The following is a 26,655-nucleotide window of genomic DNA, read 5'->3' as shown; positions in this document are numbered from 1 at the left end:
CTTTCTGTCTTGGCTAGTAAACAATCCGCACAGTCTTCTGGTCATGCCATTGTTTTTGCAACTCTCGGCTGGCCTGAAGGTTTTTGGAAACCCTCTTCATGTACTCGGCCATCCTAGCTCTGAGACCTAGTACTTAGTCCACAGTGTCTTCTTTTGGAGGCTTGAGAGGTTGCTCCCAGCCTTCTTTCACAAGTGCAGGGGGAACCCTTACAGGGTGTCCAAACAGAAGTTCAAGTGGGCCATAGCCCACTCCCTTCTGAGGAACCTCCATATAGGCAAAAAGGAGGCACGGTAACAGGACACCCCACCTCCTTCTGAGCTTCTCTTAGAGTCTCATTATCATGCGTTTGAGAGTTTTATTAAACCTCTCACTAGTCCATTTTTTGGGGATGGTAAGGGGTGGTGTATTTATAAGTGACACCACACTCTTTCCTCATGGCTTTAAGATAAGCAGACATGAAGTTTTCATCTCTGTCGGATATCACCTCTTTAAAAAAAAACCACCTTTGAGAAAATTTCCTGGAGGGCTTTGGCCACTGCAGGATCTGTATTGGTACTAAGAGGAATGGCCTGTGGTGGCATAGTCCACCACCACCAGTATAAACCGATTGTCAGAGGTTGTTGGAGGGACGAGGGGGCCAACAATATCCACCCCAACCCTCTCAAAGGGCACCCCAACCACTGGTAGTGGAATTAAAAGGACCTTTAGAGTCCCCACCTGTCTTGCCACTGGCTTGACAGGTGACACAGGAGCGACAAAACTCTTTGGTGTCTTAAGACATGTGGGGCCAGTGAAAGTGAGGGACAAGCCTGTACCAAGTCTTGATTTGTCCCAAGTGGCCTGCAAGGGGGATATCGTGCTAGGGTTAACAGGCACTTCCTAAACTTTAGAGAGATACCCAGTCTCCTGGTGGCACCAGGTTTAGAGTCCCTTGCTTCTGAAAGTAGAAGGCTGTTAACCTAGTACACCTTATTGTGGGCCACTGACATCCCCTGCCTCTTGGGCTGCAGCTTGCTGCCTTAAGCTCCCCAGTGTGGGACAGGTTTTCTGTTCCATACTGAGTTCCTCCCTGGTAGGCCTTCCTACACCCAAGAGCTCAATTATGTCCGCTTTGAGCTCCTCTGGTGTAGGTTCCACCCAAGGAGTCTTCTTCCTCAGGAGTTGAATCTTTGCTAGAGGCTGGAGCAGGGGGTAACTTTTACCTCTTCTGCTCATTTGTTTGGGAGCCTCTTGTGCCATTGTTCCAGGCTCCAGGGCTCCCTGCTCCCTTTGTTTCTTAGCCTGTGCTCTGGTGAGGGCAAAGATATAATGCTCAGCATTGCTGCATGGGCCTTCAATTCCACTTTAGCCCAAGCTGAAGTCTCGAAGTCGTTACCTAGCAGATATTCTACAAGAAGATCAGCAGACACTACAGCCTTTTTAGGGCCAGTAACACCCCCACCCCAGCTAAAGTCTATAACTGCCATGGGGTGATACAAAGTGTTATTGTGAGCATCAGTCACTTGGTACGTCTGACCAAGTAGGTGCTGCTCTGGAGACACCAGTTTTTCAGTCACCATAGTGACACTGGCACCTGTGTCCATGTAGGCTCCAGCCTCAACACGAATAATTATGGGATGCTGCCTGTACTTACCTATGTTAAGGGGGCAGGCAGCTAGGGTAGCAAAGTCAGTGCCCCCATCAGAAACCAACACAGCTTCAGTGGTCTCCCTATCTACCCCAGATCCCACTACAGTCCCCAAGGGGAGCCCAGCTACACTTTTGGATTGACTACTGTTAATATTGTTACCACCACTACTGGTATTGCTAGGGGCACTAGGAGTAGAAGTGGTATTAGTAGTGGTGGGGGGCTTGGTGCCCTTCTTAGGACAGGAGATGTACCCCTAGCCCCCTATGGCCTTTTTTTTTTTTTTTTTTTAATGTAGCGCCAGTGTTTCTTAAAATTTGAGTAAGAGGATTTATTCACATCCACAGAGAAGTTTTTTGGGCCTGATGAAGACTTTAGTTTTATCTTTGTCCTCACCCTTATTCTGATGCTTACCTGCGTCCTCCTTGTATTCACCCGCGGGTGAGGTTTTCTACTCACCCTGGTGCAGACCAACTTGTCGGCCTTCTTTCCCAATTCCTGATGCAGCTGATCAGCTATACATTTATTCAAAATGTGCTGTCTTAGAATCAAATTGTATAAGCCCTGGTAGTCACTCACTATGCAACCAGCCTTTCAGAGCTTTAACTGAGCAGTCCTCAAAATCTACCCAGTCCTGGGAGGACTTCTCAATGGTTTCCCTGAACTTGAGTCTATGTTTAGTGGTCAAACCAAAACCATCTAGCAGTGCATTTATGAGTGCTGTATAAGTGTCTGTATCTTCCTCTCTGACAGTGGGGAGTTTGTCTCAGCCTTTGTCAGAGAAGGAGAACCACAGGATTGCTACCCACAGCTTTTGAAGGACCTTCTGAACTTTACTTGCCCTCTCCGAAGCAGTGAACAATTTTTAAATGTCATCTACCACCTAGTAAGGTGGGACAATCTTGTTCAGGTTCCTAGAATCATAAGAGTCCTCCATAATTCTGGTGTCCCTAAAGCTAAGATTGCTGCCATCTTGGGGTGCTAACCCCAAACCGGGTCTCTCTTTTGCCACTCCCAAGACCTCCCTATCTAGGGCCAGCTGTTGCTGCTGCAGCCTCAGCTTGGCCTACTGCAACCTCAGTTTCGTAAGTTCCCTATCTAAGGAATCTTCCCCTAAGGTGAAGCAGTGGGTCCCCTCAGATGCTGAGAATACATGAGTATTGACAGAGGAGGATCTATCCCTCCTCTTGGGAACTCTCTGAACCATCCCCCTAAGAGTGAAGGTGGGCCTACTGACATGACCCGCCTCTCACTACCTGCAGTGCTCCTAACAGGGCTGTGGTGTTCCCCAGGTTCTCTCTGGCCCTCATGAACGTAAACTAAATCTACCCTGTCTAGGACTAGGGGCTCAGTTTCTACTTCTTCCTCCTCCTGCTGCCTGCATTGTCCTGGTCAGCCTGGAGGAGTAACCCTAGAAGCAGACTCTTATCGGGATGTCTCCCTGTCTTCAGTGTTTTAGAGGCACACATTGTTACTAGAGTGGTGTATGTGTACCTAACTACTCTTAACAACTAGGCTCCCTAGGAAAGGTTTGGACGAGGGCTATGCTAGACCCCTAGCTTACCCAAACCTAGGAGACTAGAAATCCTGACAACTAGGTGAAGTGTGTACCTAACAGCTAGTACTAGTCTTTCCCGTGGAAAGTGACTAGTGGTAAAGTGGTAAGGCAATTGCAAGTGTCTTATCCCACCGCTGCACCACCAATGTAGGAAGCTGGCCTGGTGTGTGGTGAGCACCTATGTTGTTATCACCTTATACCAGGTACAGCTATCCCCTATTCGTGAAATGTAGGCAGTGTCTAGGAAGCCAGGACTCTCTAGAGGTAGCTGTGGATGAGCAGCCAAGAAGTATCTAGGAGACCTACAAAGCTTATGGAATACCACTATAGTCACACAGCACTCACACATGAAATAATCACACAGTCTTACAAAAATAAAGGTACTTATTATGGTAACACAAATACTAGAATACTGAATAGACAGTCCCCCAACTGAAGGTAAGTAAACACACTATTATATACACACACATTAGCAATCAGTAAATAGCATAGAAAGCAATGAGCACTGGCAAAAGTATAATTAAACAGGGCGGGCCAAACCATGTACTAAGAATGTGGAATGTGAAAAGCAGTCCCCCACCCAAGGAATTGGTATCAGTAGAGAGTAGCTGGAGGAACTTCGAAACCCAAGAGCTGAGTTCCAGGTTGACCTCCAGTTACCAGGAGAGCAGAGGTAAATACCTGGTTTTCTCTAAACCCAACAGGAGGGCTTTGGAAAAGGATTATGCAAGACCCAACTAAGACTGGAAGAACTGAAAGGTGGATCCTGTTAGAAGAGGAGTAAGTCCAGTTCATTTTGGAGTGTCCGATTGTGGCAGGCGCCACTACCCACTCTTCTGTTAATGCAGGACCATGTTGACGGTGGATGAAGAAGGCCAGCAGTGCAGCACCGGGGATAAAGAGAAGTCCCAGGAGTGATGCAAGTGGTGTCCCACATCGCCGGTCGAGATGCAGTCGGTTAGTGGGGCAGAAAAACCAACAACAACCCTTGGCAAATGCAAGAGACAAATAAGAGGTTTTGCAAGGCTGAAGAGGACCAACCAGGTCCAGGGGACTCAATCCAAGGAAGGGAGTCCGGGGTGACTCTCGGCACTCTGGAGAGTCACAAGAGGAGGAGGTAGCCCCCACAGGCAACCCAGAGGCAGCAGTCGCAGTGAAGCCCACTCGGCACACCTGCAGAGGAGTCCCACGTCGCTGGAGCAGCCGGAAGGAGACTGTGCTTGGCAGGAAGAAGTGCTGAAGGCCGGGGCTAGACGAAGCCTGAAGATCCATTGGAAGGGGAGCAAATAAGCCTAAGTAGCTGCAAGAGTTGCGGTTCACAGGGATACTGTCCTGCATGTAGAGGCAAGGGCTTACCATCCCTCAAGTTGGACAGCAGGCAGAGAGGGCCAAGGGGACCACTCCCGACCACCACCTGTGATGCAAGATCCACGCAGATCCGGAGGAGAGCAGATCCGCGCAGCCGGTCATCATTGCAGTTGGTGCCTGCAGATGCAGGGGAGTGACTCCTTCACTCCAATGGCGATACCTTCTTTATCTTTTTGTGCAGGCTGAACACTTGCCGCCGTCAGCGGATGCATAGCTGGGGAAATGTTGAAGTTGCTGGAAGGAGTCAGAGAAACTATGTTGCAGAGCTGACTCGTCGCTGAAGTTGCAGATTGTCGGTTCCTTTGAGGGTCCAGTTGCAGTCTCAGTGGCCAGAAGATGAAATAAACAAAGCAGAGGAGTCCTGCTGGACTCTTGCATGTGGAATCTGAGAACCCACCTAAGAGGGAGACCATAAATAGCCCAGGAAGGGAGAATAGTCACCTTGCAGGGTGCCCACCTATCAGGAGGGCGCTGTGACGTCACCTACCTGACCTGGCCATTCAGATGCTCCTAGGGGTATCTGCCCACCTCGGCCCCCATATAAGTCCTTAGTTTATGGTACTTAGGTGCCCATGGCATTAGGGCACCAGGGGTTCCCCATGGGCTGCAGCATGTATTGTATCACACATAGGAACCCATGCAAAATGTATCTGCCGACCTGCCATTGCAGCCTGCATATAAAGGTGCATGCACCTTTTCACTACAGGTCACTGTACCAGGTCACTGTAAGTCACCCCGATGGTAACCCTGTGTGTGAGAGCACTCCTGCATGAGCAAAGGTGCCCCTACGAACTCCAGCTCCATTACACTGGACTTCGTAAGTGCGCGGAAGCCATTTTACCTATGTACTGGACACAGGTCACTACCTCTGTTCAGCTACATAATGGTAACTCCGAACCTGGGTACGTTTGTAATAAAAAATGTTGGAATCATACCCCAATACTGTTCCCAGTATTGGTTGTACGATTCCATGTACTCTGAGGCTCTTTAGACCACCCCCAGCATTGCTCCTACTAGTCCTTGGGCAGTCTGCGCTGTTGCTACCCCTCAGACAGGTTTCTGCCCTCCTGCTGCTTGACTAGCTCAGGCAGAGGATGGCAGAACAAAGGATTTTCTGTGGGAGATGGAGGTAACACCCTCTAAATTGGAAACAGGTGTTACATGGCTTGGGAGGGGTAGAGTCCCCAAGCCACAGGTATGCTTTGAAGGGCACATTTGGGGCCCTAGTTGCAAAAACAATTTGCACCAGTCCAAGGACCTCCAGTCCCTGCTCTGACATGAAAGTAGACAGTGAAAAGAGGATTGACCACTTCCCTGTCCATCATCACCCCAAGGGGTGGTGCCCATTGATCTTCCGGGTGGTAACTTGATTCTGCCATCTTGAAACCAAGATGGGCAAAGGCCCCTGGGAGAATCTGAGTGGCCAGGTTAGTCAGGTGACGTCACAGCCACCTCCTGATGGGTGGTCACCCTGCTAGTTGACAATCCCCCTTTCTGGGCTATTGAAGGTCTCCCTCTTGGGCGGGTCCTCAGATTCGACGTGCAAGATTCCAGCAGGACTCCTTTCAATCAATCAATCACTGGATTTATAAAGCGCTTTACGTAACCGTGAGGGTTTCAAGGTGCTTGGGGGGGGAGGGGAGGGCTGTTACAGATCGAAGAGCCAGGTCTTGAGGAGTCTTCTGAAGGTGAGTAGGTCTTGGGTCTGTCGTAGGTTGGTGGGGAGGGTGTTCCTAGTTTTGTCGGCGAGGTATGAGAAGGATCTGCCGCCGGAGGTCTTTCTTCGGATGCGGGGGGCGGCGGCGAGGGCGAGGTTAATGGAGCGGAGGTGGGGGTGTAGAAGCTAAGTCTGTTGTTCAGGTAGGCTGGTCCGGTGTCGTGGAGCGCTTTGTGAGCGTGGGTAAGAAGCTTGAAAGTGATCCTCTTGTCCACGGGGAGCCAGTGAAGGTTTCTCTGGTGGTGGGAGATGTGGCTGTGGCGGGGTACGTGGAGGATCACCCGGGCGGAGGCGTTTTGGATGCATTGGAGGCGTAGTAGGTCTTTTGCTGGGATGCCTGTGTAGAGTGCATTGCCGTAGTCCAGTCTGCTGCTGACGAGGGCCTGTGTCATAGTTCTTCTGGTTTCTGTCGGGATCCACTTGTAGATTCTACGGAGCATTCGGAGTGTGTTGTAGCAGGAGGAGGAAACTGCGTTGATTTGTTTAGACAAGGTGAGGGAGGAGTCGAGGATGAAGCCCAGGTTGCGAGCGTGGTCAGTCGGTGTTGGTGGGGTTCCTAGTGCGGTGGGCCACCAGGAGTCGTCCCAGGTGGAGGGGGTGAGTCCGAGGATGAGGACCTCCGTCTTGTCCGAGTTTAGTTTCAGACGGCTGCTTCTCATCCATTCGGCGATGGATTTCATTCCCTCGTGGAGGTTGGTTTTGGCGGTGCGCGGGTCTTTGGTGAGTGAGAGGATGAGCTGGGTGTCGTCGGCGTAGGTGAGAATGTTGAGGTTGTGTTGTCGGGCTACTTGTGCGAGGGGGGCCATGAAGATGTTGAACAGCGTCGGGCTGAGGGATGAGCCTTGGGGGACGCCGCAGATGATGTTGGTGGCTTCGGAGCGGAAGGGGGGGGAGGCAGACTCTCTGGGTTCTGCCGGAGAGAAATGAGATGATCCAGTCGCGGGCTTTTCCTTGAATCCTGATTTCTTGGAGGTGTGATTTCAGGGTGCGGTGGCAGACTGTGTCAAAGGCAGCAGATAGGTCCAGGAAGATGAGGGCTGATGTTCTGCCGTTGTCCATTTGGCGTCTGATGTCGTCTGTGGCGGCGAGAAGGGCGGTCTCAGTGCTGTGGTTTCGTCTGAAGCCGGACTGGGAGGGGTCCCGGATGTCGTTGTCGTCGAGGTGGCTGGTTAGTTGTGTGTTGACGATTTTTTTTCAATCACCTTCGCTGGGAAAGGGAGTAGGGAGATGGGTCGGAAGTTCTTGAGGTCGTTGGGGTTTGCTTTGGTCTTCTTGAGGAGGGTGCGGATTTTGACGTGTTTCCATCTTTCCGAGAATGTCGCTGTTTCGAAGGAGATGTTGATGACCTTCCGTAGTTGGGGGGGCGATGGTGGAGCTGGCTTTGTTGTATACATGGTGGGGGCAGGGGTCTGATGGAGATCCTGAGTGGATGGAGTTCATGATCTTGCATGTCTCTGTGTCGTTGACGCTGGTCCAGGAAAAAGGTGGACAGTGCGTTGCAGAGTTCTTGGGATGGAGGGATGTCGTTGTCGTTGGCGCTGGGGTTGGAGAGTTCTTTCTTGATGCTGAAGAGCTCTTTGCTGGCGTGTGCGTTGTTGTCCAGGCGGTCTTTGAAATGGGATTGTTTGGCTTGTCTGTGTGGGTGGTGATTGTGGGTGGCGTCCTTGTGGGCTGTGAGGCTGTCGGTGTGCGTTTGAGGAGCCATTCCTTTTTTTTTTTTAGCTTCCAGCAGTCACGTTTGGAGTTTAGGAGCTCGTCGGTGAACCAGGTGGCTTTTTTTCTGGTTTGGTTGTCGGTGGGTTTTTTGAGTGGCGCGAGGGTGTTGGCGCAATCGTTGATCCACAGAGTGAGGTTGTGGGCGACGGTGTCTGGGTCGGTGGGGTCGGGGGGGTGTTCTGAGCGAGGGTGTTGGTAAGCTGGTCTTCTGTAACTTTGCTCCAGCATCGGCGGGGTGGCTGTTGGGTGCGATGGTGCTCGGTATGTTTCTTGTAAGTGAAATGGATGCAGTGGTGGTCGGTCCAGTGGAGTACGGTGGTATGGTTGAAGGTGACGTGAGCGCTTGAGGAGAAGATGGGGTCAAGCGTGTGGCCAGCGATGTGGGTTGGTGTGTCGATGAGTTGTCTGAGGCCGTGGTTGGTGAGGTTGTCGATCAGGGTGGTGGAGTTGGTGTCGTTGTTCTCCAGGTGGAAATTTAGGTCCCCGAGGAGGATGTAATGCGTGCGTGGGTGCTGGTGAGGTCAGCGAGGGATTCGCTGAAAGGTGCTAGATGAGCGTTCCTCTGAGAGTGGTGTTAGGGTAGGTGTGGATGCGGAAATGTAGGTGTTCGGCGGTCTTAAGGGAGTCGTCGGTGTGGGTGTCGACCTTGAGGGTGGATTTGTGGGCGATGGCTATTCCTCCTCCGATTCCGTTGGTGTGGTCCCTAAGGATGATCTTGTAGCCGTCCGGGATGACTATTGCGATGTCAGGCGCCGAGGAGTCGCTCCACCAGGTTTCGGTCAGGAAGGCTACGTCTGAGGCGGTGGAGTCGAGCAGGTCCCAGAGCTCGATGGCGTGCTTGCGTGCCGAGCGGGTGATGATGGGGTGTGCAGTGGTGGTGGTTTGTTCCGGTCTTTGTTGGTTTTGTTGTTCTGTCGCAGGTGACTCTGCAGGTGCGGCAGGAGAAGGGTCCGTTGGTGTGCCTTGGTGAGGACTGGAAGCATGCTGTGATGCGGCTGGGATTGAGGGTGTTGAGTTGGTCGGGCGTGTAGCGGCGTCTAGAGGTGCAGGGGTCTCGCGGACCCGGGGCTGTGGCGCTGGGCGCGGTCCAGGCACGGACGGGCGCAGATGTGCTTGCCTCTGGTGCGCCAGCGGCGCGGACGCGCAGCAACTGCCATTACGAAGGGAGGGTGAGGAGCAGCTGGGAGGCAGGAGGGAGTGGCAATGGGGGCGCAAGGGGGGGCGGGGCCGCAGGGAGGCAGCGGCGGGGAAAGCGGCTCAGAGAGAGCCGGCAAGAGGGAGCGCACAAGGGGCAAAAGCGGCAGAAAAAAACGGGAAAAAAGGCACAGAAGGAAACTGAGGAATGAACGGCACAGTAATTCAAGGCACAGAAAACGAGTCACAGTTACATGAACAGCACAATAATTCAAGGCACATAAAACGAGTCACAATTACACGAACGGCACAATAATTCAAGGCACAGAAAACGAGTCACAAAACTTAAAACGGTACAAAGCATAAGTCTAGTGACGCTTACCAGAGCCCACTAGACACCAGGGATGATGCGCAGGCGGATGCCTGCGGGTGGAGGAGGGCCTCGAACACGTGATCGGCAGCGTGTGCGGGGTCAAGGACAAGGGAACAGCTTGGTGGTGCTGCATACGTGGGGGAGCGATCTCCTGACCAAAATCAGGTCAGAGGTCTTCAGGCTCCCGGGACTGCAACTGGACCCTCCAGGAACCACCAATCTGCAACTCCAGAGATTACTTCGCCTTGCAACAGTGTTTCTCCGGCTCCTTCCAGCAACTGCAACATTTTCCAGGTTGTGCATCCTCTGAGGGAGACAAGTCTTCAGCCTGCACAAGAAGTAAGAAGACATCTCCCTCGGAGTGATGGAGTCACTCCCTCTATCTGCAGACACGAACTGCAACGAGGACTGGCTGCATGGATCCCCTCTCCTCCAAAACTACGTGGATCCTGCATCACAGCTTAGATGGTTGCACCTGTTACGCAGTAGTTGTGTTTCCTTTGTAAGCAGAGACTCCATCTCTTGTCACCCTACAAATAACATGACAGCTCCACCTTTGACATTATCTAGTAGCCCATTAATATTCCATGTGCCTTTTGCTAATTTGTTATTAGGTTAATGCTCAGCTTGTTACAGTTATGGAAGCATGTGAATCTATGAAAAACCCAGTGGTGGAGAACTAAGTTACTTAACTGTAACTGCGGTTCTTCAGCGTTGACATCTTTCATAGACTTACTCTCTCGCTTTCTATTAGGAAGGATGATATCCTCTTTTCTTTTAGGAAGCAGTTAAAAGACTTGGCTTTTTCCCAATTAACTCCTTCCGCTCTAGGCAGCTGTCTGCCTCCTCGTTTATGCTTCTCTCACCCTCACTTCTTAGCGCGTCAGTGCCACGACCAGAATGCGCTGTACAAGTACTAATACAAATAAATACATATGGCTCTCCTGGTGTTCATGCTTTCAGGTGTATTATTAAAATCTGAGTTATGGTGCCTTTTGGGGGGAGCAGATCCCTGATCCAAAGGTTGCCCTCCTTGGCTTAATATGTGGTTGGTCCTCTTCCAATACAAAAAGGACTCTTGCTGGTCTTGGTTTGTTGCTTGCAGTTTCATCAAGTTGATAAGGTTACCATCTGTGCACTGATTTCCAGCCCTGTTTTTTGAATGCTATGGTTATAAGTGCTGCTTGGAGGTTGCTGTGGGAATTCCAATCGACAGCCTGAAATGATTTAAGCATGTGATTCGGTGAAAGACCCAGTGCTGGGAAACAGTTGTTGCAGCGTTTTCCTTCTATCCTACAATGTAAATGCCTCATAGACAAAATAAAAAGCCATTCCTCTCATTTGCATTCTTTTTTGCATGTACCGTGTTTTGGTTATTGAATTTGACCGCTTTGATTTTGCCTCCTTCAACCATTACTGCCCTTTAGATCTTTTAATAGATGTATATGTATAACGTATGCATAATTCCTTGATAATTATTCCACTGCTTTAACATCTTTACTATCATATAATTAATTCTCTAGAAACAAAAACGTCCTTTGATCATTCATGCACCTGTTATTTGCAAGAGCTTTCTTTCCTTAGTATAGGGTCAAAATAGTTTGTGATGGTTTGTAGAAATGTGAGCAATTTTCAATAGAGATTATGTATGAGCACTGAACCAGAATAATGGCAACAGTCAAGTGTGTTCTTCATATTGTTGACTACATTGAGAATTTGGAGCACAGACTTGTGGTCATCCTTAATGCTCTCAAAGAGATTCATTTCATTTGATAGTAGGCAGAACAAAACATATGTGCTCATTGAGCTTACATGTATATCTAGGTTTACATTTTGGAGTGATAAGCTGGTGTGTTTTTGAGCGAAATACCTCTACAAATAGGATTTGTAAATGCTAAGGGCATGCATTTCCTTGCGGATAAGGATATTGGGTCCTCATTCTCAAATCAAAATCTTCATTCAGAATACTCAGATGGAAGAGTTATCTGTTCCAACTGTGTGTAATGAAACAAACTAATGTAATCATTGTCCTCCTCCTTTCCCTGTCAATAGCGGTGCAGAGCCGGGATGCAGCTTGGTACCACTCACTTACAACACCTCTCAGTACAGATCAGAAGAAACAGCTTCAGGAAATCTACACGCTTGCAGAGCAGAGGAGAAGCAATGCAGGTTTGTGATTTCTTTGTGGGAAACAGCGCTGTCCCCACTTTGTTTTTTGTCCACCATAGCCTAACTAATTTGTCCACCACCAGGTTTGTGTCACAACTGTTTCCCTTTTGTTCAAGGAAATATTTTTTTTCTACCATTTATTTATTTTCAACTCAAATATACAAATGCTGCTTCTCCAACACATCTGGAAAACGCAACACTACTTAAAATTAAACTGTTACTATGACTCTTGTCCGAGTCGTAAAATAAGTTTTTTAGGTAGTAGTTTTCACCTATTATTTTGATAATGCTTTCTGCTCTGTTTACAAATGCTAGAGATATGATCTGGAGAAGGAAAAGGTTACTTGTCTTTCTGGCCCTTTGCCAAGGTTTGGTATCTGTGGATGTTTTTTCTCTGTCTTTGGTGCACTCTGAGGAGAGGGTTTCAAAGGTGTGTAGGCGTTTGAAGTTCCTTAACGGACCTTTGGCAAAGCAGAGGGTTTTTTGGAATGTTCTTCTTGGCCCAAAGAATATGGTGAGGAGAAGATAAAGATGGAGGAGTTTCTATATATTGTGTTTCAGCAATTGACAAGGTTAGGGAGAAATTGTTAATTTTCCATTGCAGGTCAGTGGGGATGGTTACTGATATATCCCTCCATGGCCCTTAAGCAGATTTGGAAGGGGTCAGGGAAAGGTGTGAGCCTTTTTGCCTGCCCTATTTTATGCATAACAATAGCAGGTCTGCCCCTGCGTTGTAGATTTTTCTCCCTCTTGTAATCACCCATATTGGTATGTTATGTTTTTTATTCAGATGATATTTTTTTTTAACACTGTACATTTCCCCCAAAATGAACATGGTACACTATTGTTAGATAGCAATAGACATTTCAGTTTGTTTCAGTTTGAATATCTGATAGAGACTTCTAACCACACATTCCTTACCTCAGAATATTCTGTAGGCGTTGCAATAGTTTGGGAAATGTTCGAGCAGTACCCCTGCTCCCCAGTAGGTGGTGTTGTGTGGCTTAGCATCTGCTGCATCCACGGCATCCACACCGGAAGTGACGTGTGCAGTTCCTATCTAGACATCTCCCCAGCGCACTGACATCACTTCTTTTTTTTCCGTTCCAGTCATCGCTGATCTGAGAGTTCTACCCGGAGCTAATTTTTGACTGACTTTTTCTTGTCTTTTTGTCAATACGTTTTCAAGATTTTTCATCTCCTGATGTGCTAGGGATATTCCATATACAACCTACGGCAGGGCCACTGGAATTATGCGATTTGCGTATAATTATGGTTTTACTGCATTTGCCACATAATCTATCTTCTGCCACACAATCTGAAGATTTTAACAAAATTAGTTTCTAGCTCAAATGGTTCAAAAGTAACTAAAACACGTGTTGCAATGCGATGGAAGGCCCTTTGCAAAACTAAACTTGTCAACCTTTTGTTGCTTATTGCTATTTTTGGGTGTTACTCTGGTACTAATGAAGTGCATCCAATGTCCAGACAGTGTTACCAAGTTTAAAAATTCTGAAATAATGAAGTAATATTATTACAAAGAGTGCTGTATTATGCCTCATAATTTGCTTTTTCTTGTTGCATAATTTTCTCAACACTGCCGCATAATTTGGCCCTCTCCTGCCACATAATTCCAGTGACCCTGCCTATGGCTTCCAAACTATGTTGTGCCTCTCACAGGCAAGTGTCTGTGACAGACCCACACTTTGACTTTGGTGCTTGAAGCAGGACCATGTCCTGAGGCTCTGAGGGACCATTCCCTCAACCTCTTCACCACTGGACGTTAGACAACCCTGCAACACTCGCGATCCCAGTCACACAGTAGGTCCCGGGACCACTCAGGGAGCCGCTCCAGACGATCGTCGTCTCAATCCAAGCCATCAGGTAAGTCACATAGGAAGAGATCTTAGACTTCACTGTGCTCGCCTGAGTCCTCTGACAAGGCTCAGGAGCATTGGCACTCTAGACGTAGCTCTACCATGAATCCCATGCCAAAGTTTGCTCTGAGCCCCCATGATTTTCCCAGAGCAACCCTCGCTCAACTAAAGAGTCTTATGAGGCCATTCACCTCACATTTCGGTGGCCTAACTCCTTTGGAGCTCCTTCAGCCCCACGGGTTTGAAGGAGCTTACACTGGATTCCTTCTGGCAAGTTCACCCTTGGTGCCAGTCAGGTCCCTTGAATCCAGTGGTAGATCCAGAGCTGTGCAGCCCATGAGACTGCAACCTTCCCTGGTGCCCACTTCAGTACAGATGATCCCGGTGAGACAATGCCCATCATCATACCCAACTCTGACATGGAGCTGGGTGGACATAGTCCAACGTCGGTGGCATGCTCTCCAAGTTGGTGCCAGTGCCTTTTTAATTTGACAGGCTTGGAGAGGGGAGTGAATCTTGTGACTTTTATGGATACCGGCATCCCCTAGATAACACAGAGGACAAGTGGTATGAGCAACTGGCAGGTGCTAATGGTTAGACACTTCACCAGACACAGGCTTGATCTCTACCATGGCTATGCAGGAGGGCACGTCCTTTGCAGTGGTAGTGTGGAGGGAGTCTTTGACCTTAATTTGCCCTCAGTGGCAGTCAAGATGAACGTCTTGACAGAGGTCCTTCAACCGGGATTTGCCTCATCTGAACCCCTACTCACATTTAATGAAGCCCTTACCGATGTCCTACTTAGGCCTGGTCCAGGCCCCGCAGAGGGGCTCATGTTAATTGCCCATACCCAGCACCATTGCCCTGCCCCGCTCCTTCCCCAACACCCCACCCCAGAGAGCTTGGTGATCCAAGCCTCCACCCCCTGACTCCACCTTGGTGCGTTCCCTACCACATACTTATGCACACCATCAATAAGTGATTGTTCTCTTCTGCAAACCTAGCACAGCGGTCAGTGAACACCACATGCCTCTTGGGCCGATGCGCACATGCTGCCCGTGGTTTCAGAGGTCCGAGCCATACTGTCACAGCCAATTGCAGATGGCGAGGATGCAGCTAAATTCACCATCTGATGTGGACTGGATAGGACTGACTTGCTGGGCAGATCGATTCCATCATCAGTGGCCATTTGGCGCCACACCTGACTGAGAATCCATAACTTTTCAGGTCACAGACATGACCTTTGGCTCTTTCCTTTTTGGTGAGAAGGCACACTCAGCGCTTGAGTGACCCTCCCCAACCTCGGTCCGTCTCACACTCCTTTCATGGCTACGGAAGGGACTTCTGTGTCCATTCCCTCCCAGCCACCAAGACCAACAGGCTTCCCAGCCTTCTTGTGGCCGAGGACGCAGTTCCCACAGACCACGTGGGACCACTAGCCTGAGGTCATCCCAGTCCACCACTCCCTCCGGCAGCCTCTAAACCCCTTTAGTTTGCTCCCATACCAACATGGGCATCCAGTGGAGGGCAAGATATTTCATCACCTGTACCACTGGCATTCTGTAACATCCAACAAGTGGGATTTATAAAAAGTCCAATGGGGCTACTCCATCACCTTTCTGAACACCTCTCCACCCAGGCCACCCAGTTATGACCAGCTGATTGAGAACCATCTCTCCCTGCTCTATCAGAAAGTCTTGGCTGTCTTGGCCAAGAGAGACATCAAGCGGGTGCTGGCATTAGAAGTAGGTTGTGGTTGGTATGCCTGCTACTTTGATGCCCAAAAAGGACTTCTTTCTCTAAACTGTACCATTGCTTCCACAATTGACATGCTTATGGCACACATCTAAGTCCCTTGTAAAAGGTACCAGTGGCACCAAGGGCACGTTGGACAGAGAGGGTCTCTGAAGGCTGCAGCATGAATTATTCCACCCTGGGGGGACCCCTCACCAAACACATGCACACTGCCATTGCAGATTGTGCGTGTTGGTGGAGAGAAAAAGGTAAAGTCGACATGGCATCCTGCCTAGGTAAGTTACCCCTCTAGCAGACCTTACAGCCCTAAGGCAGGATGCACTACACCATAGGTGAGGGCATAGCTGCATGAGCAATATGACCCTATAGCGTCTAAGTCCATTCTTAGACCTCGTAAGTGCAGTGTGGCCATGTTGAGTAGGGTCGGGAGATTATCATTAAGAGCTCCACAGCTCCAAAATGGCTTTAGTGGAGACTGGGAAGTTTGGTATCAAACTTCTCAGCTCAGTAATCCCTCACTGATGCCAGTATTGGGTTTATTGAAAAATGCACACACAGGGCATCTTAGAGATGCCCCCTGAAACTCGCCGATCTGTCTAGTGTGTAGCTGTCTGGTCTATGCCAGCCTGCTACTACACGAGTTTCTGATCCCATCAGTTGGGAGCCTTTGTGCTCTCAGAGGTTGGGGACAAACCCAGTTCTGGGTGGAGGTGCTTCACACCTCCCCAATGGAGGAACAGCGACCTTCGACCCTGTCACCAGGCAGGTCGCTCCCCCCCATCTGCCACGCAGCCCCCTGTGGGTTGAACCTCCGTTGCAACTTTTGCCGCCTGACTACTCGCTCCCTTTTTTCTGTACCCCTGCGCTAGGCTTCTGTGCCACTTCGTTTTTTCATTCTGTGCCCCTGTGTTTTGCTTTCTGTACCCCTGTGCTCTGTTGTCCCTCTCCCGCCGTTTTTTCCCCGGGTTATCCCCTTGCTGCTGAGCCCCTGCTGCCCCGCCCCCTTCACTCCCATTGGCCGCCCCGCTCCCACCTCCCAGCTGCTCCTCCCTCCCTCTGCCCTCATATGGAGGCCACGAAGCGGTGGTAGAGAGCGACCTTTGACCCTGTCACCAGGCAGGTCGCTCCCCCCATCTGCCACGCAGCCCCCTGTGGGTTGAACATCCGTTGCCGCTTTTGCCGCCTGACTACTCGCTCCTTTTTTTCTGTACCCCTGTGCTTGGCTTCTGTGCCACTTCGTTTTTTCATTCTGTGCCCCTGTGTTTTGCTTTCTGTACCCCTGTGCTCTGTTGTCCCTCTCCTGACGTTTTTTTCCCCCGGTTTTTCTCCTTGCTGCTGAGCCTCTGCTGCCCCGCCCCCTTCACTCCCATTGGCCGCCCTGCTCCCACCTCCCAGCTGCTCCTCCCTCCCCCTGCCCTCATATGGAGGCCGCGAAGTGGGCACGCAGCGGTCGCGCCTAAGGCATGCCCGTCTGCGCCCGGACCGCACCCAGCACCAGAACCCCTGGAACCTGCACCCCCTGCAACGCCAGACTGCACTACGACGCAAGCACCCTCCACGCACTCAACACCAGACAAGACCACCCCTGCTACCGGGCCACCCCGAAACACACCCAGGGGCCTTTCACCTGCCGGAACTGCAGATTCACCAGCATCTAACCCTCCACACCACCAGCCAGAGAAACCAACCACCTCCGCTGCATCCTCTTCAACACCCGCTCTGCTCGCAAGCACGCCATCGAACTTTGGGACCTCCTAGACTCCACCGCCCCGAGGTCGCCTTCCTTACGGAGACCTGGCTGAACGCCACCTCAGCACCAGACATCGCCATAGCCATCCCACAGGGCTACAAGATCTCCCGCAGAGACCGCACCAACGGAGTGGGAGGAGGAATCGCCATCATCCACAAAGACTCCATCAAAATCTCAACGAACACCGATGACACCCTCACCACCGCCGAGCACATGCACTTCCAGATCCACACCGACCCCAACACCACCCTCAGAGGAACTCTCATCTACAGACCTCCCGGACCCCGCCCACAGTTCAGTGACTCCATCGCCGACCTCATCAGCACCCACGCCCTCGCTTCCACGGACTACATCCTCCTCGGGGACCTGAACTTCCACCTCAAGAACAACAACGACGCCAACTCCACCGGCCTGATCGACAACCTCACCAACCTCGGACTCAAACAGCTCGTAACGACACCCACTCACGCCGCTGGACACACGCTCAACCCCATCTTCTCCGCAAGCCCCCACGTCTCCTTCAACCACACCACTGAACCACACTGGACCGACCACAGATGCGTCCACTTCACCTTCAGAAAACCCACCACACACCACCGCACCCAACAGCTACCACGCCGCTGCTGGGGCAAGGTCACCGAGGACCAACTGACTACTGCCCTCACCCTGAGACCACCCACCGACCCAGACACCGCCGCGACCAACCTCACACAGTGGATCAACGACTGCGTTAACACCCTCGCCCCTCTCAAGACCTTTACAACCAACCACACCAACAAGAAAGCCGCCTGGTTCACCGAGGACCTCCGGATCTCCAAGCACACCTGTCGGAAGCTGGAGAAGAAATGGCTCCATGACTGAACACCAGACAACCACACAGCCCTCAAGAGCGCCACCCGCAGACATCACCAACTCATCAGGACCACCAAGAAGACCGCCTTCAAGGACCGCCTAGACAACAACGCACACAACACCAAAGAGCTCTTCAGCATCGTTAAAGAACTCTCCAACCCCAGCTCCATCACCAACGACATCCCGCCATCTCAAGACCTGTGCGACTCTCTGGCCACCTTCTTCCACCGCAAGATCACCGACATCCACGACAGCTTCAACCCCGGTCCCACCCCTTCCCCCCCCCCCCCCGCCCCCGCACCCACCACCGAGTTCACCACCCCTGCAACTACCAGTCGCCTTGACGCCATCAAAACCATGAACTCCATCCACTCCGGATCCCCATCGGACCCCTGCCCTCACCACATCTTCAACAAAGCCAGCGCAGCCATCGCGCCCCACCTCCGGAAAACAATCAACTGTTCCTTCGAGACAGCAACCTTCCCAGAAAGCTAAAAGCACGCCTAGATCAACGCCCTTCTGAGGAAGCCCAAGGGGGACCCCAAGGACCTATCAGCAGCCTTTGACACGGTCTGCCACCGCACCCTACCAGCATGACGCCGGTATCCAAAAGAAGGCCCTGGCCTGGACCACATCCTTCCTCTCCGGCAGAACCCAGAGCGTCCGCCTCCCACCCTTCCGCTCCAAAACCTCTGAGATCATCTGCGGCGTCCCACAGGGATCCTCCCTCAGCCCGACACTGTTCAATATCTACATGGCCCCCCTCGCCCACGTCGCACGACAACACAACATCATCTCCTACGCGGACGACAACCAGCTGATCATATCCCTCACCGAAGATCCCCACACCGCCAAAGCTAACCTCCACCGAGGAATGAAGGCCGTAGCCGACTGGATGAAGGGCAGCAGACTGAAGCTGAACTCAGACAAGACGGAGGTCCTCATTCTCGGACCCACCCCATCAGCCTGGGACGACTCTTGGTGGCCCACGTCACTAGGCACAGCCCCGGAACCCACGGACCACGCATGCAACCTGGGGGTCATCCTCGACTCCACTCTCTCCATGACCAGGCAAGTCAACGCTGTCTCCGCGTCCTGCTTCAACACCCTCCGTATGCTCTGCAGGATCTTCAAATGGATCCCCCACGACACGAGAAAAACCATTACCCAGGCCCTCATCACCAACAGACTCGACTACGGGAAAGCCCTCTACTCAGGAACTACAAGCAAGCTCCTGAGACGACTCCAACGCATCCAGAACGCCTCGTCCCGACTCATCCTCGATGTCCCCCGCTGCAGCCACAACACACTCCACCTGAGAGGCCTGCACTGGCTCCCCGTCAACAAAAGGATCACCTTCAAGCTCCTGATCCACGCACACAAAGCACGGCACAACACTGGACCCACCTACCTCAACAACCGACTCAGCTTCCACACCCCCCACCCGTACCCTCCGCTCAGCCAACCTCGCCCAGCGGCAGATCCTTCTCCTACCTCGCCGCCAAGACCTGGAACACTCTCCCCACCATCCTACGACAGACCCAGGACCTGCTGGCCTTCAGAAGACTCCTCAAGACCTGGCTCTTCGACCAGTAGCACCCCCCCTCCCCAGCGCCTTGAGACCCTCGCGGGTATGTAGCGCGCTTTACAAATGCAGTGATTGATTGATTGATTGATTGATTGAACAGCAACACTTGGCGGTGAGCCTCAAAGGCTCCTGCCTTTTGTTCTGCTGCCTCAGGGCACTTCAGCTAGTGGAGATGCACCCCCTGCCCCCGAACCAAGCCCCACTTTTGGCATTAGAAAACACCAAGTGGAGTGTCCACCCCAGCTGGGACCACCCCTAGAGTGCACAGAGCTGAGGTGAACCCCTCCTGGCAGAATCCTCCATCTTGTTTTGGAGGGGGGATAGCCATTAGGGTTGGGTATGTGCAGCCACCCTCAGGGTCATTAGCCATTGGCTACTGCCCTCTGACCCCTGTAACACCCCTAAATCTAGTATTTAGGTGCACTCCTGAACATTGGTGTTCAGACTCCTGATGACCTGAAAGAAGGACTGAAGAGCTGCTTCAGCAGTGAAGACTCCTACTGACTTGTCCCCAGCCCTACCGACCTGTCTGCAACTTTAAAGCTCCTGTTACAAAAAGGTGACGCATCCTGCAGGACCAGTGACCTTTACAAACCCTAGAGGATGGCCTGCCTATGCAAGGACCAAGTTCTCCCAAGAACAGTGGCCCTGTCCACAAAGAAACCCCCAAGAGAGACACCAGAACATCCCGGATCTGCAAGGCCTGCCCACTCTGCACCCAACACCCATGGCCCAAGTCCAGATGGTCCACCGGTCCAGAGAAGGTCCCCAGGCAATTCCGACCTCAAGTCCACCCTATGTTGACCTCTCCTGACCAACACAATTACATCTGCAGCTAAAATCCAGAGGAACACCCCCCTCCTCCCCCCACTGTAACCAGCTCCAGTAAAGATTTCCAGACACCTAAAAGTACCCCTGCACCCGCAGCCCCCTGGCCTTGGGGAATGCAAGCAATAGCCCAGCAACATCCAGTGGGCTCTCTGCTTAACTGTCCAGCGTTTGGTCTCCTTCAGTCAACTCCCTGGTCTAAACCTGCAGCCTCTTTGTGACCCCTGGGGTTCCTCCATTGAAAAGCATTGGGCACCTGATGCTGTGCTTCACTCTGCACCCAACTGCTCCAGTGCTGCTCAGGCTGTGTGTCTAGTGCTGACCTTTTGCCCCCCTGTGCTGATCTAAATCCCCTAGGACTGTGCCCTGAAGTCGGGGTACCTACCTGCAAGCTGTTTCCAGTCTCTATAGGATTCCGTTGGGAGCCTGACACCAACTTTAACCTTTGCACCCGGCCAGCTCCATGTTGCTGGTGGTGCACGCTTTGTGTCTTCCTGAACTCTGCCCTGTGGACATCCTAAACCACAGAGACTGGGATTGTAAGTCAAGTACTTACCTGAAAACTGTTTCGTCTGTAAATTCCAAACAAAGTGCATTTACTACTTGAAAGCGATCATTTTTGAAACTGTACTTAACTGCAACCAAGATTCTTTTGGTTCTAAAAATAAAGTAACAAAGTAGATTTTTTGATACATAAACATTGGCCTGGAGTTAGTCATTGAGTGTGTGCCTCATTTCTTGACTGTGTGTGTACTTCAAATGCGTACCACTACTCTCTGAAAAGCCCAACTGCTCAACCACACTACCACGAAAGAGAGCATTAGTATTATCTACTTTAGCCTCTGTCAAGCCTCTGGGGAACCCCTGGACTCTGTGCACACCATACCTCACTTTGACATAGTATATACAGAGCCAGCTTCCTACATTCTCCTTTTACTTACCAGCACCCTTTGGGTGTTAATCAAGGTGATGGTGGTGGTTGCAGCAGATCTGTGGAGGCTGGGGGTTCCAGTTTTTCCCTACCTCGATTGTTGGCATTTGAATGCGGCTTTGCCCCAGGCAGTCATCACCCACATTCAGATCACGGTGGACAACCTCCTGCACTTGCTGGAGTTCATTATCAGCGTGCCCAAATCACACCTTACTCCCTCTCAGACTCTCCTTTCCATCTGAGCTGTTCAGGACACAGTGCAGTATTGGGCCTCCCTCTTGAGCAGCGAGTCCAGGATATTCAGACTGTGATACTAATGTTTGGGTCTCTATCCTGGATTTTGGTGAGACTGACTCTGAGGCTGTTGAGCCTTATGGCCTTTTGCATCATGCTAGTTACATATGACCGTTGGCATATGTGGACTCTGCAGTGGGACCTAAAGTTCCAGTAGGCTCATCATCCGGTAAATCTCTCCAACATGGTCCAGATCTCAGAGGGAACTGCAAAAGATCTGCAGTGGTGGCTGAAGAATCCTGTAGACCCCTCTCCCTTTCCCAACCACAGCTTACCATAATGACAGATGCGTGACTCCTGGGATGGGACGGCCATGTGAGAAAGGTGGAAATCGGAAGACTCTGGTCTCTGGTAGAATCCGGGCTCCACATCACCCAGGACAATTGTACAGCCATGTGGTACTGCAGCAAATAGGATGGAGTGTGGTTGTGGACCCTTTCACAAGAGGCCCTGGCCATGGCTGGAGCGTCAGGGCATTTCCCTGGTGGTTTCAACACCTGGCAGGATCTCTGAATGCCAGGGCAGAAAACCTCAGCTGAAAATGCCTGGGGGCCACAAATGGCGTCTCCATCCAAAGGCGACACAGGGTCTCTTTCAAGAGTGGGGAGAGCCCTGATTAGATGTGTTTGCCATCTCCGAGAGCGCACAGTGTCAGCAATTGTGCGTGCTGGAGTTGCCAGGGCTGCTTTCGCTTGGAGATGCTTTTTGTTTCAACTGGAGCTCTGGCCTCCTTTATGCTTTCGCACTGATACCACCCCTTCCCAGAGTTCTCAAGCAGATCAAGAACGACTGGGCCCAAGTCATTGTTTTGGCTCCAGATTAGGCAGGGAGAGTCTGGTATCCTGAGCTATTGAGAATGAGTATTGGTTCTTTGGTCAGGCTGCCTCTTCGGAAGGATCTTCTGTCACAGCAACAGGGGAGGATTCTGCATCCAAACCTGCACACCCTCAGACTTCATGCGTGGAGATTAAACGTTGAAGTTGACAGCTTTTGACCTTTCTTCAGAAGTATGTGACAATATTCTGGCAGCCAGGCATCACTCCACTAAGATGATATACACCTGCTAATGGGACACATTTGTCACATGGTGTGCATCCAAAAACACTGACCCTCTCTGTGCACCCCCTCTCAAATCTTTTTTTGTTTATATTTGGCACAGAAGGCTCTGCTCTGGGCACAGTTAAGGGTTACCTATTAGCCAGTGCTGCATTTTTGCGGTTGTCAGACCAACCTTCTTTGAACAAGTCACCTGTTGTGATTAGGTTTCTCAGACGTCTCCAATATATTTTTTCTCCCAGGCCATTCATCATGCCCCAGTGGGATTTAAACCTGGTCTTGAACTTCTTGATGTACGTGCCATTGGAGCTGCTGTACCACTGCCCACTCCATTTGCTAACCATCAAGACAGCTTTCCTAGTTACCATAACATTTGCCAGGAGGGTAACCAAACTACAGGTGCTTTCTGCACACCCTCCTTATACCATCTTCTACCCAGACAAGCTGGTTCTTTGAACAAGTGCCTTTTTCATTCCAAAGGTTGTGATGCCTTTGCATGCAGGCCAAAATATCACCTTGCCTACCTTCTTTGCTCTGCCTCATCTTTCTAAAGAAGATGAGCAACACCACTAACTGGCCTCAAAAAGGGTGTCTGGTGGACAATCAACGTTTCATAGGCTATGTAGGAGCCAAGAAAGGGAAGGCCATGCAGAAACAGACCATTTCAAGATTAATAGCCTTCAGCATAAAGATCTGCTACCCATTGGCCAAGAAGCAACCTCCTGAGGGCTAACATGCTTAGACCCAAGGCTAAGACTACTACGTTAGCTCACAGAGTCCCTGTCCTGGACATCTGTCATACAATAACGTGGGCATCTCTGCACACTTTTACATAGCACTAATACCTTGATAGTCAGGTCCGTCGTTTTCGTCAGGTCCGTCGTCACAGGGACTTCGGTTAGGTTGTGTAGGACTTTTTTGTCTAACATCGGTTTTGCAGACCCTCTTTGGCTTGCGTTCTAATTTAAGGTAAGGAATCTGCAACTCGAAGTCTCTATCAGATGAACAAACTACTTACCTTAGGTAATTCCTGTTGTAGAAACTCTGTCTAGCTGCAGATTCCTTACCAATCCTCCCCAGTCTGCAAACTCATTACAGTGTAAGGCTCACCCTTCTAGGGGTCTTATACATTTTTATCAGTGTTTCAGGGAAAAAGTCAATTTCCATTGTTGAAGACTGTAAGGTTGCTGGAATTCGTGTATGGTTGCACATGTGAGCCCTTGATTGGAACTTGCACCTGCAGAGGGCCCAGTGCTGGTGGTGCCTTTAGGCAAGATCCACATCTTTGATGAGGCTTTTCCTGTATTGGTGGCTTATGAGTAGCAATCTGACTTTTGGTAGGCCTTTTTGCACACGTCTTCACAATGGTTACAGATGCATCCTCCCTCTGACTAGGAGATTACTAGGGTGAGGTAGGGATTCAAGTTCCTTGATCCCTGTGAGAACAGGACAAACAAATAAACCTGTTGAAGCAGCAGCCATTCTGTCTTTACCAGGAGATCTTTAGGCCATCAGTCAGGGTCAAGCCACTTTTAAGTCTTCACTGACAACATTACTTTCATGTGGTACTGCAACAAAAAGGGTGACATTGAAAAGGCTGTCACAGTTGGCACATCACTTGTCAGGCTCCCTCGATAACAGGCCAGACAAGCTCAGCAGAAGTTAGCTTTCTGACCACAAGTTTGGTTTCCACCCAGAGATGGTAAAGGAAGTGGAGCAAGCTCCGAGTGAAAATGTTTTGCCACCTCCTTTGATACTTTACAAATTACATGTCATGTAGCTGTTAGGAAATGGGGTGTATTTTGTGGTGCGGTTGTGAGACCTCAGTGTGTAATAAACTTGCAGTCCCTTTAAGAGCAGTAATGTTTTGATTGTCAAACCTTAACTCAACCCTGAGTAGCTGTGGCTTGGAGCGTCAGGCTTCAACAAAGGAACAAGTGTAAAGTTTTTAAACAGCATCAAAATAATTGAGGAAGAATGAAACATAAATCCAACACCAAATTATAAAAATAGGTTGTAGTGTATGAATTTATAGACCCCAAAATGAATAAAATTCGCCAGAATGCTCCAAAGATAAAGATTTAACAAAAAACAATATATTAAGGCTTTTCAATCAACCGTAAACAAGCATTGGCAAATTCAACAAATTTGACACTTAGAAAGTTTTTCAACAAGAAGTTATTTCAAGGATGAATGCGGTTACCCAAAAGTACTTTGGGCAACCAGCTCTAGTGAGGAGCCTGTGAAAGGGACCAACTAGGTCCAAAAGAACAGTTACCTTAACAAGGAAATCAGTCTCCAGTCCAGTTGCAGCATTGGTGGTCACTTACCGTTAACTTCCATGAAGTTGTCCTGATGCAAAGGATACAGGATGATAAAAATGCTCGTAGATGCTGAAGATGCTATGCAGTCGGCAGGGGCCCTTTCTGGGGCTACTTCTCGGTCCATGGTCTTGGTGAGGCAACTGTTGACTCAGGGGTCGACATCCCTCAAAGTCTTCTCGGTCAGCAAAAGTTCAGTTGCCACTAACCTACTGTTCGCCCAGCACAACAAAGTCAGCGGTTTCCTTCTTTTGGCCATAACGCTCCTCCTCAGTGACCAAATTGCACTCTGATAACTCTCGCAGGCCCAGCAGACTCTGGTGCACCTTTTGAGCACAGTGTCTTTTGTCTTCCTGGCTGCACGGGGTGAGAAGCGGCAAACTGGTGATCAGAGCTACGAACTCGCCAGGCAGGCTTCTCCAGCTTTTGTGGAAGTGTGCTGCAAACAGGAAGCCAGCCATCTGACTCTTGGAGTCTTTCCTTCTAGCTAGGGCAAGGGCCGTCTTCTCTTCAAGCAGGACAAAGCAGGCGCAGAACTTTCCGTTGCCAGCCAGAAGCAACAGTTGAAGGCCAGCTTCGATGCAGTCTCTCTTTGTCATGTGCAAGGTCAGGAGAGCAGTGTTTTGGTCCTCTTATCCAGTCCAAGCAAGATCTCAGTTCTGGAGGCCAGGGGTGCCCCTTTTATGCCCACAAAGCATCCATAGTGAAGTTGCGGTTACTGGCTAATGAGCTACTTGGTTCCCTCCCGCCTGATGACATTTTTCTGTGAAGTGTGACATCTGTTTATCCCAGAGTGCTCTATTCTGCCCACTCCCATGATGACTGAACCCTTCTCTTGATGTGTGGAGCTCAGTAGCCCGCCCTAGAGGTGTGGCTACCTGTGGGCTACACGGCCATGGAAAATGGTTTGGCCAGTTTTCCCTTCTCTGGCCACGACTCCAACCTGTCTACTCAGGCAGAATAGCAGCCCCTCTCGATTGTGTTCACCATTTGCACTTGATAGGCTGGTTCCTCTTTGAGGCTCGTCTGTTAGAGTAACATCCTGTACGACTTCCATCCAGTAATAGGTCTTTTTTGTTACCTCTCCTGGGAGCCGTTTGCACCTCTCCACAGTTGGTCAGAAGGCTGTCTCGTGGCCAGCATCTGCAGGTGACTTGGGCAACAGAGTAGACATTTTCTGAAAGTTGCATGTAGCAATAAGTTACATTAATTTCGACTTGGTCATCAAGTGAGACTTAATGTAATGAAGTGTTTGATAGCTTGAAGTACCAACTTCAGTAGTCCCATTCAGAAGTTAGCATGGCTGAGTTGAAGGGATATACCTCTCTGCTCGCCAATAGAGCTATTAGCCTCTATCCCAGTAAAGACAACAATTGTGAGTTTTTACTGTTGGAAGATGTAAAGCACATTTTCTGCTTTTTAATGTGCTGCACTGTGCCTTAGGACGCGATAGGTGTGCTGTAGGGGTGACTGATACACATTAAGGAAGGTTTGTGCTTTGCCATGGTTTTACATGGCAAAGTGGAGTTAGCAGTTTTTGAACTGCTCTACCAGTCTGCAGTGGCAGGCTGAGAGACCCGTTTTACCTTGTACTACTCAGGGTGGTGCAGCAAGTGCTGCTGGCCCCAGAGGGGACACTTTAATTTACATACCCTGGGTACACCCACTTCCATGTACTAGGGACTTATAATTGAATTAAGGTAAGCCAATTAGGTTTAGTTAGTTTGACCATTACACTTT

At 50.4% G+C, this 26,655-nt stretch overlaps 1 protein-coding gene across 2 annotated transcripts in view; it reads left to right on the top strand.

Annotated features, from left to right (window-relative positions):
• Positions 1–26,655, top strand: part of IPO8 (importin 8) — a 650,601-nt gene that overhangs the window by 605,555 nt on the left and 18,391 nt on the right. For both annotated transcript variants that reach the window (XM_069228192.1, XM_069228193.1), the window contains exon 24: positions 11,547–11,663. In XM_069228192.1, coding sequence (XP_069084293.1) covers positions 11,547–11,663 — 117 coding nt within the window. The remainder of the gene's footprint in view (positions 1–11,546; positions 11,664–26,655) is intronic.

This window comes from Pleurodeles waltl, chromosome 4_1 (genome assembly GCF_031143425.1).
Source record: "Pleurodeles waltl isolate 20211129_DDA chromosome 4_1, aPleWal1.hap1.20221129, whole genome shotgun sequence".
Taxonomy (NCBI): domain Eukaryota; kingdom Metazoa; phylum Chordata; class Amphibia; order Caudata; family Salamandridae; genus Pleurodeles; species Pleurodeles waltl.
The sequence above is the reverse complement of the archived record's forward strand: the minus strand, read 5'-3'. Positions and strand labels throughout refer to the sequence as shown.